At 50.0% G+C, this 9,753-nt stretch overlaps 1 protein-coding gene across 1 annotated transcript in view; it reads left to right on the top strand.

Moving 5' to 3' along the window:
• LOC109919821 (PH and SEC7 domain-containing protein 2-like) overlaps positions 1–6,736 on the top strand; it is a 7,652-nt gene extending 916 nt beyond the window's left edge. The window contains exons 2-5 of the mRNA XM_048593995.1: positions 1,414–1,503; positions 3,545–3,588; positions 5,031–5,206; positions 6,543–6,736. Of these exons, the coding sequence (XP_048449952.1) occupies positions 1,414–1,503; positions 3,545–3,588; positions 5,031–5,206; positions 6,543–6,736 (504 nt within the window). The remainder of the gene's footprint in view (positions 1–1,413; positions 1,504–3,544; positions 3,589–5,030; positions 5,207–6,542) is intronic.
• The last annotated feature ends 3,017 nt before the right edge of the window (positions 6,737–9,753 follow it).

Below are 9,753 nucleotides of genomic sequence, written 5' to 3'. Positions count from 1 at the left end.
TAACCTGCACATCCGTGGGCACTATGGGTAATTTAGCACGGCCAATCCACTCGAGCCTGCACATCCCTGGGCACTATGGGTAATTTAGCGTAGCCACTTCACCCTCACCTGTACATCCCTGGGCACTATGGGTAATTTAGAATGGACAATCCACCCGAACCTGCACATCCCTGGGCACAATGGGTAATTTAGCACGGCCAATCCACCCTAACCTGCATATCCCTGGGCACTATGGGTAATTTAGCGCAGCCAATCCACCCTAACCTGCACATCCCTGGGCACTATGGGTAATTTAGCATGGCCAATCCACCCTAACCTTCACATCCATGGGCACTATGGGTAATTTAGCACGGCCAATCCACCCTAACCTGCACATCTTTGGACTGTGGGAGGAAACTGGAGCACACAGAGGAAACCCACACAGACACTGGGGAGAAGGTGCAGACTCCCCACCGACAGTCGCCCCGAGGGTGGAATTGAACCCGGGCCCCTGGCGCCGTGAGGCAGCAGTGCTAACCACTGAGCCACCCAGCGTCAAGGAGATTGACAAAATGTCCTCTAATCGAAGGATCAAGAGTTTTGGATGGGGGCAGCTCCAGCAACATTCCAGAAGCTCGACACCATCCAGGGACAAAGCAGCCACCCGCTCGATTGGCCCCACATCCACAAACATTCCACTCCCCCCACCACCGACGCTCAGTAACAGCAGTATGTACCATCTACAAGATGCACTGCAGCAACTCACCGAGGCCCCTTAGACAGCACCTTCCAAACCCACGACCCACTTCCATCCAGAAGGACAAGGGGCAGCAGGTACATGGGAACACCAGCCCCTGCAAGTTCACCCTCCGAGCCCCTCACCATCCCCGAATTGGAAATATATCGGCCGTTCCTTCAGTGTCGCTGGGTCAGAATCCAGGAACTCCCTCCCTGAGGGCACTGTGTGGGGGTCCCTACACCACACGGACTGCAGCGGCTCACCCCCACCTTCTCAAGCGGGGCTGTTAGGGTGGAACAGGGCAATAAATGCTGGGCCCAGCTAGCGACGCCCACATCCCACGAGTGAATAAAGAGTCAAGGGGCCATAGTCTTAAAGTGAAAGGCAGGAGGTTTTGAAGGGATTTGAGGAATATATTTTCATACAAAGGGTGGTGGTAGGAGTCTGGAATACACACCCAGGGAGGGTAAACTCACAACCATTAAGAAGGACTTGGATGAACACTTGATATGTCACAACATTCAAGGCTTTGGGCCTAGTGTGGGAAAGTGGGACCAGTGTTGATTTAGTGTGGTTTTTTTGGCAGTACAGACAGGGTGGGCCGAAGGGTCTCTTCTATACTTCCTCCTTTGATGTTCCCCGGAAATCATAGCTTATGTCCTCTCCTTCCCAATTCTTTTTGATCGCTATTCCAGAATCTCGGGAAAAGTATGTCGAGTCAAGATTTCATAGCAAACTTGGAAGGCATGAACAACGGCAAGGATTTTCCAAAAGACATGCTGAAGGTAATTTATTTTGTTCCTCTTTATTTTCCTCTCTCTGATGACCTCCTCAAGTCCTCAAGCGAAGATCTTGACTCTTTTCTTGGATGTAAATCAGGAAAATTGGTTGTCTGCCAAGTGACATTTCCTCAAAACAGACAGCGTGTGGTTATATTGGAACGCATTGGATAGACAGCACAGAAACAGGCCATTCTGCCCAACCGCTCCCTGCTGGTCTTTATGCTCCATTTGCGTTCCAGTTACATATCCTCCTTGAAATCTACCGGTCTGTCGATCCTTTCCAGATAGAGTCATACAGCATGGAAACAGACCCTTCGGCCCAACTCGTCCATGCCGACCACATATCCCAATCTGACCTACTCCCATTTGCCAGCATTTGGCCCATATCCCTCTAAACCCTTCCTTTCCATATATCCATCCAGGCACCTTTTAAATGTTCCTCTGGCAGCTCGTTCCATACACGCACCACCCTCTGCGTGAAAAATTTACCCCTTGCGTCCGTTTTTAAATCCTTCCCCCTCACCTTAAACCTATGCCCTCTAGCTTTGGACTCTGGGGGAAAAAGACCTTGGCTATTCACCCTATCTGTGCCCCTCATGATTTTATAAACCTCTATAAAGTCACCCCCTCAGCCTCTGATGCTGCAGGAAACATAGCCCCCAGCCTATCCAGCTTCTCCCCATAGCTCAAACCTTCCAATCCCAGCGACATCCTGGTAAATCTTTTCTGCGCCATCCCAAGTTTAACAGCATGAATCGGAAGGCTATAAAAGGGATTTGGGTTAAACGCTGGCAAATGGGACTAGGTCAGATTGGGATGTCTGGTCGGCATAGACGAGTTGGGCCAAAGGGTCAGTTTCTGTGCTGTAACATAATGAGCAGCCTCCCTCCCTGTTTCTCCAACCAAGAAACTGACTTGAGAGTTACTCAACTCTGTGAGTCTTCAACGTCCAACACCATCAAAGGAGGGGTTGCTGGGTAAGGCCTCAGTAGTTTCCTTTCCCAAGCCAAGAGCACAGCATTGAGCTGTCTGATGTCAAAATCTCAGCTATGATTGACCGATCCAAGCCTCAGAATATGGGGCATTCCAAATTCTGGATTTCTTCAGGCCGTGGGGTGAAGGATGTGACCGTTACTCACTCAAATAACAATCTCTGGGGCCGAAAATGCGTTTTCGACTGAACTGAAGTGGCTCCCGAATCCTCCCTAACAGCAGAGACTCGCCTCTTGTAAAAATCTGAGGGGTAACGAAAGGAGGAGACGAGAGGATCTGTGAACGAATAAACTTTTCGGCCGCACAATGAGGCCAATAAATTTCGAAAACTGCTCCTGAATTAAATAGAGGCGTATTTGCAAAATAACGCACGTGAATAGTGCAGGTCCCCCTGTATTGGATTTCTACATGCGTGAATGCAGATGTCAGGCTCTGTTCCATCTGGGAGTTCAGAAGAAAGAGTACGTCTGATTGTAAGATGCAAATTAGGGCATTGGCAATGTAGACCATAGAGAGGATGTTTCCTCGAGTGGGGACAATCTGGAACAAGAGAGTTTTAGGGGACAGGATTGGGCAGATTTAAAACCGAGATGAGGAGGAATTAATTCTCCGAAAGGGTTGTGAATCTGTGGAGTTCGCTACCCCAGAGTGCGGAGGATGATGGGATAGTGAGTAAACGTAAGGAGGGGATAGATTTTTAATCAGTAACGGGAGAAAAGGACCAGAGAAATGGAGTGGAGGCCGAGATGAGATCAGGGATGATGATATAGAATGGTTGATGGACTGAATGGCCTCCTCCCGCTAATATGAGATGTTATCTGTATTTAATCTCAATTAAAATTTCACAATAGTCAGAGGGAGATCCTCACCTGACATTCTGAAGGCAAACATATCGGATGAAAGCTCAGATTCACAATATTAGTTATTGTTCTGCTCGCTTCGTTAGGTGCACAATAATTTCTGTGATACGTAAGAGTGTGTTAAGTTCTAACGGGGATATCTTTGCTCCACACCTTTCAAAGTTTTTTTTTCCTTTGTTTCTGCTTCCTAGGCCTTATACCAATCAATCAAAAGCAAAAAACTGGAATGGGCAGTGTGAGTAGCGAATTCAACTATCCTCGCAGATTCTGAAGTTATCTCTCTCTTATCGTGAAAATGAAACGTTTGTTTATTCGTTAGAGATGTGGGCGTCGCTGGCCAGGCCCAGTATTTATTGCCCCGTTTCCCCCCTAATTGCCCCCCCTTGAGAAGGTGGGCGTGAACCGCTAACCGCTACAGTCCCATGTGGTGTAGGGACCCCCACACGGTGCCCTCAGGGAGGGAGTCCTAGGATTCTGACCCAGCTGACACTGCAGGAACGGCCGATATATTTCCAATTCGGGGACGGTGAGGGGCTCGGAGGGTGAACTTGCAGGGGGTGGTGTTCCCATGTACCTGCTGCCCCTTGTCCTTCTGGATGGAAGTGGGTCGTCGGTTTGGAAGGTGCTGTCTGAGGGGCCTCGGTGAGTTGCTGCAGTGCATCTTGTAGATGGTACACATTGCTGTTACTGAGCGTCAGTGGTGGGGGGGAGTGGGATGTTTGTGGATGTGGTGCCAATCGAGCAGGAGGCTGTTTTGTCCCTGGATGGTGTCGAGCTTCTCGAGTGTTGTTGGAGCTGCCCCCATCCGGGGCAAGTGAGGGGGTATCCCATCACCCTCCTGACTTGTGCCTTGTCAATGGTGGGACAGGCTTTGGGGGGAGTCAGGAGGGGAGTTACTCGCTGCAGGATTCCCAGCCTCTGACCTGCTCTTGTAGCCGCTGTGTTTATAAGGGTTAGAACATATAGGAGCAGAATTAGGCCATTCAGCCCATCAGGTCCGCTCCACCGTTCGATCATAACTGATGTGTTTCTCAACCCCGTTCTCCCCGTACCCCTTGACCCCCCCTCACTCATCATGACCCTCTCTATCTCTGTCTTAAAGACACTCAATGACTTGGCCCCCACAGCCCTCTGCAGTAATGAGTTCCACAGATTCACCTCCCTCTGGCTGAAGAAATTCCTCCTCATCTCAGTTCTAAAGGGCCGTCCCTTCACCCTGAGACTGTGCCCTCAGGTCCTAGTCTCTCCTACTGAGTGGAAACATCTTCTCCCTGTCCACTCTATCCAGGCCTCTGTGTTCTGTACGTTTCAATCAGATTCCCCACCTCATCCTTCTAAACTCCATCGAGTACAGACCCAGAGTCTTCACCCGCTCCTCATACGACAAGCCCTTCATCCCCGAGGTCATTCTTGTAAACCCCCTGTGGACCCCCCCTCCAAGGCCAGCACATCCTTCCTTAGATACAGGGCCCAAAACCGCTCTCAATATTCCAAACACGGCCTTATACAGCCTCAGCAGTACGTCCCTCGTTCCTGTACAGTGAGTCCGGTGAAGTTGGTGGTCAATGCTAACGCCCACGCGGGGATGCCGATGGTGGTCTCGCTAACGGACTCTGAGCATTGGCACAGATGCCGCCCTGTTTGCTTTCGCCGCTCATAGCCGTCCTGTTCTTCCAGCGATGAGGAAGAGCTGCAGAAGACCATAATGCCCAAGAGCGACGACCCCCTCAGCGTGACCCGAGTGACAGACAGAGGCAGCCCCTTTCTCGAAGTCCCGCACGATCAGAAAGCTGCCACCTACAAGGAGGGATTTCTCAGCCGCAAAGTCCACGCCGACATCGATGGCAAGAAAAGTGAGTGATCGCGAGTGCGTGGGCGATGGAGTCTTGCCAACCTGGTTGAGGCTTCTCTCTTAAGCGCTAACCGAGAGGATAATGAAGGCACAGCGGGTAGATGTTGTCCACAAGGCCTTCGATAAGGTCCCGCACGTTAGCCTGGCCAGTAAGGTTAGGTCACATGGGCTCCAGGGAGAGCTGGCCGATTGGATACAAAATCAGCCTGAAGGTCGCTAGGTGGCGCTAGAGGGTCAGCCTGCAGGCCTGGCGACCATCGATCGGTGCTGGGCCCACCATTGTTCGCCATTGACATAAACGGTTTGGATGAGAATACAGGAGGCAGGATAACACCAGAATTGGTGGTAATGTGGGCAGTGAAGAAGGTTATTGAAGAGTACAATGGAATCTTGGCCAACTGGGCCACAGGGGCACTGGGCCGAGGAGTGGCAGATGGAGGTTAATTTAGATGAATGTAAAGTGTTGCATTGTGGGAAGACAAACCAGGGCAGGGCCTACACGGTTCATGGCAGGGCCCCTGGGGAGTGTTGCCCAACAGAGAGACCTTGAGGTTCATAGTTCCTTGAAAGTGGAGTTGCAGGTAGACAGGGCCGTGAAGAAGGTGTTTGGTACGCTTGCCTTTATTGGTCAGTGCATTGAGTACAGGAGTTGGGAGGGTCATGTTGCGGCTGTACAGAACATTGGTTAGGGCCACTTTTGGAATATTGCGTTTAATTCTGGTCTCCCTGCTATAGAAAGGATGTTATTAAACTGGAAAAGGTTCAGAAAAGATTAACAAGGATGTTGGAGGGTTTGAGCTGTAGAGAGAGGCTGAATAGACTGGGGTTATTTTCCCTGGAGTATCTGTGGCTCAGGGGTGACCTTAGTACAGAGGTTTATAAAATCATGAGGGGCATGGATGGGGGTGAATAGTGAAGGTCTTTTCCCCCAGGGTAGTGGAGTCCAAAACTAGAGGGGCATGGGTTTAAGGTGAGAGGGGGAAAGATTTAAAAGGGACCTGTGCGGCAACTTTTTCACGCAGAGGGTGGTGCGTGTATGGAATGAGCTGCCAGAGGAAGTGGTGGAGGCTGGTACAATGACAACATTTAAAAGGCATCTGGATGGTACATGGATAGGAAGGATTTAGAGGGATAGGGGTCAAATGCTGATGAATCGGACCAGATTAATTTAGGATATCTGGTCAGTATGGACGAGGTAGACTGAAGGGCCTATCTCCATACTGTACGACTTTATGACTGTAAGGCGAGGCAAGCAATTATGGAGACTCGGGACCAAAAGAAATTGTGTCGGATTTGGAGAAGCACTCTGCATTTTAACGTTTTGTTGTGTTTTACAGCACCGTGGGGGAAGAGAAGCTGGAAAACTTTCTACGCTGTACTGAAGGGGACTGTCATCTACCTCATGAAGGTAAGGCCTATGGTGCACAGCCCTTCACCCCTGTGTTCACAATGTGTGTCCGCCCGAGAAAAACAGTCACAAACATCAGTGTACGTTCAAGATGGGTTAAGGGAATGGGCAAATGAAGTATAATGTGGGAAAATCGTTCATTTTGGAAGGGAGAGTGAAACAGCAGAGTATAATTTCAATGGAGAAAGACTGCAGAAAGCTGTAACACAAAGGGGATGTGACGGGAGGCACTTGTACACGAAACACAGAAGCTGGCACACAGGGACAGCAGGGAATCAGGAACGGTCAATGGAATGTTGGCTCTTATTCCAAGGGCATTGGAGTATAAGAGTAGGGAATTCTTACTGCAACTGGACAAGGTGCTGGGGGGGGTGTGGGGGACCACATCTGGAGAACTGTGAGCAGGTTTGGTTCCCCCCCATATTTAAGGAAAGATATCATTTCATTAGAGGCAGCTTGGAGAAGGTTCACTGGGACGATCCCTGGGGATGGAGGGATTGTCTTATGGGAAAAGGCTAGACAGGTCGGGACTCTGACTCACTGGAGTTTAGGAGGATGAGAGGCGATCCCATTGAAACATATTGACAGGGTCAATGCTGAGAGGGTGTTCCCCCTCATGGGAGAGTCTAGGACCAGAGGGCACAGCCTCAGAGTAAAGGGGGCACCAACTGAAGACTGAGATGGGGAGGAATTTCTTCTCTCCGGGGGGCGGGGGGTGTTGGGAGTCTTTGGGATCCTCACCACAGAGAGCTGTGTGGGTGGGGCAGAGTCCTTGTGTATATTTAAGGCTGAGATCGATAGATTCTTGATCAGTCGGGGAATCACAGGAGAAAAAATGGCAGGAAAACGGACGTGAGGAATGTGGGATCCTATTGAATGGGGTAGCAGGGTGGAGGGGCTGTGTGGATTACTCCTGCTCCTGTTCCTCTCTTAAAAGGACTTTGTGGAATGCACAGCCTATTCATAACCGACACAATTAATGCAGGGAAGTGTGAAACGATTAATTTTGGTGGGAAGGCTGAGGCACAAGGGCAATAGAACGTAAAGGAGAAACCCAGGAAATATGTGGCAGAAGAATTGGGGAAAACACTTAATAAAATACACAGTCATCCCGGCTTTGTGAAGAAATGGGGAACAGAACCTCGACATCAGTGATGGAGAGTTTTACAAATCTCTGCCTCAAGACAGAGCACAGGCTCCGGATGGATGTGGGATTTTGGGACTTGAGCGACGACAGAGCTTCGGATGAGAGGGAGAAATCGGAGCCGAGAGGTGGGAGACGCAGAGAGGTGATTGTTTTGCCCGAACACATGGATTTAAAGGAATTGGCGGATGGCGGCGAGGACGGAATGCTGTTTGTAAGCGGTTAGGATCTGGAATGGACTGACCCAGGCAGCGATGGGAGTAGGCTCCATCCAGAAAGGGATTGGCTAAATATATGAAGAGGAAAATAAAACCAAAGGGCAGGAGGGGTGGGCCTATCACGTGTCGCGCACCCTCGCCCCAGCAGAGAAATATGGGCTGAATGGCCTCCTTCAAGGAAGAGGAAATGGATTGATCATTTCCGATCCTATTCCCGGGCATTTCAGCCAGCCGATAGGAGGAGGGTGATTCCTCTGTAGATGTTCACAGTCTGGGGTGTGAGGTGCATCATGGAGTCATATGGCACGGAAACAGACCCAACCAGTCCATTATCCCAAGCTAACCTGGTCCCCACCTGCCTGCTCCTGGCCCTTATCTCTCCAAACCTTTCCTATTCATGTACTTGTCCAAATGTCTTTTAAATGTTGTAACTGTACCCACATCCACCACTTCCTCTGGAAGAGAATGCCCCCCCATGTCTTTTTTAAGTCTTTCTCCTCTCACCTTATAAATATGTCCCCTAGTCTTGAAATCCACCATCCTAGGGAAAAGACACCTGCGATTAATTCTATCTATGCCCCTCATGATTTTATAAACCTTTATAAGGTCTCTGCTCAACCTCCTGCGCTCCAGTGCAAAAAGTCCCAGCCTCTCTTTATCACTCAAACCCTATATTCCCGGCAAAATCTGGTAAATCTCTTCTGAACCCTCTCCAGTTTAATAACATCCTTCCTATAACAGGGCGACCAGAACTGGACACAGTGCTCCAGAAGAGGCCTCACCGACGTCCTGTACAACCTCAACATTATGTCCCCAACTCCTACACTCAAAGGTCTGAGCAATGAAGGCAAGCGTGCTAAACGCCTTCTTAACCACCCTGTCTACATGTGACACAAACTTCAAAGAATTATGTACCTGAACCCCTAGGTCTCTCTGTTCTACAGCACTACCCAAGACCCTACTTTTAATTGTATAAGTCCTGCCCTTGTTTGTTTTACCAAAATGCACTCCCTCGCATTTATCCAAATTAAACTCCATCTGCCACCCCTCAGCCCCATTGACCCGATTGATCAAGATCTTTTTGTAATTCTTAGCTAACCTTCTTCACCATCCACTGTCCCACCAATCTTGGTGTCATCTGCAAACTTACTAACCATGCCTTCTGGATTCTCATCCAAATTGTTTATATAAATGACAAACATAAGAGGACACAGAATCAACGGCGCCCTAATTTTACCTCAGGACCCGAGTGCAGAATCATGGAATCCCTACAGTGTGGAAGCAGGCCATTCGGCCCATCGAGTCCTCACCGACCTTCTGAAGAGCATCCCACCCAGAACCCCTCCTTATCCTTTCCCTGCATTTCCCACCCTAGATACTACAGGCAATTTAGCATGGCCAATCCACCCTAACCCGCACATCTTAGGACTGTGGGAGGAAACCAGAGCACCCGGAGAAAATCCACGGGGGAGAATTTGCAAACTCTGCACAGACAGTCGCCCGAGGCTGGAATCGAACCCGGGTCCCTGGCGACGTGAGGCAGCAGCGCCAACCGCTGAGCCACAGAAGTTGCTGATAGAGCTTCCACTCAGCACCAGAGCGCCTTCAGGCCCCCGTGTGCCGCCATTTGGCCCGTCATATCCGTGCCAGCTGTCTGTAGAGAAACATGACCTTGTCCCATTTCTCTTTCTGCTCCCCTGCATAACACTGAACTCTCCACCCTCAGCTCTGATCCCTGTAGCCCCGCGACTTCATTTCCTCCCATCTTTCAGCCTCAG

This window comes from Rhincodon typus, unplaced genomic scaffold (genome assembly GCF_021869965.1).
Source record: "Rhincodon typus isolate 14 unplaced genomic scaffold, sRhiTyp1.1 hic_rhity00005057, whole genome shotgun sequence".
In the NCBI taxonomy this organism is placed as follows: domain Eukaryota; kingdom Metazoa; phylum Chordata; class Chondrichthyes; order Orectolobiformes; family Rhincodontidae; genus Rhincodon; species Rhincodon typus.
The sequence above is the reverse complement of the archived record's forward strand: the minus strand, read 5'-3'. Positions and strand labels throughout refer to the sequence as shown.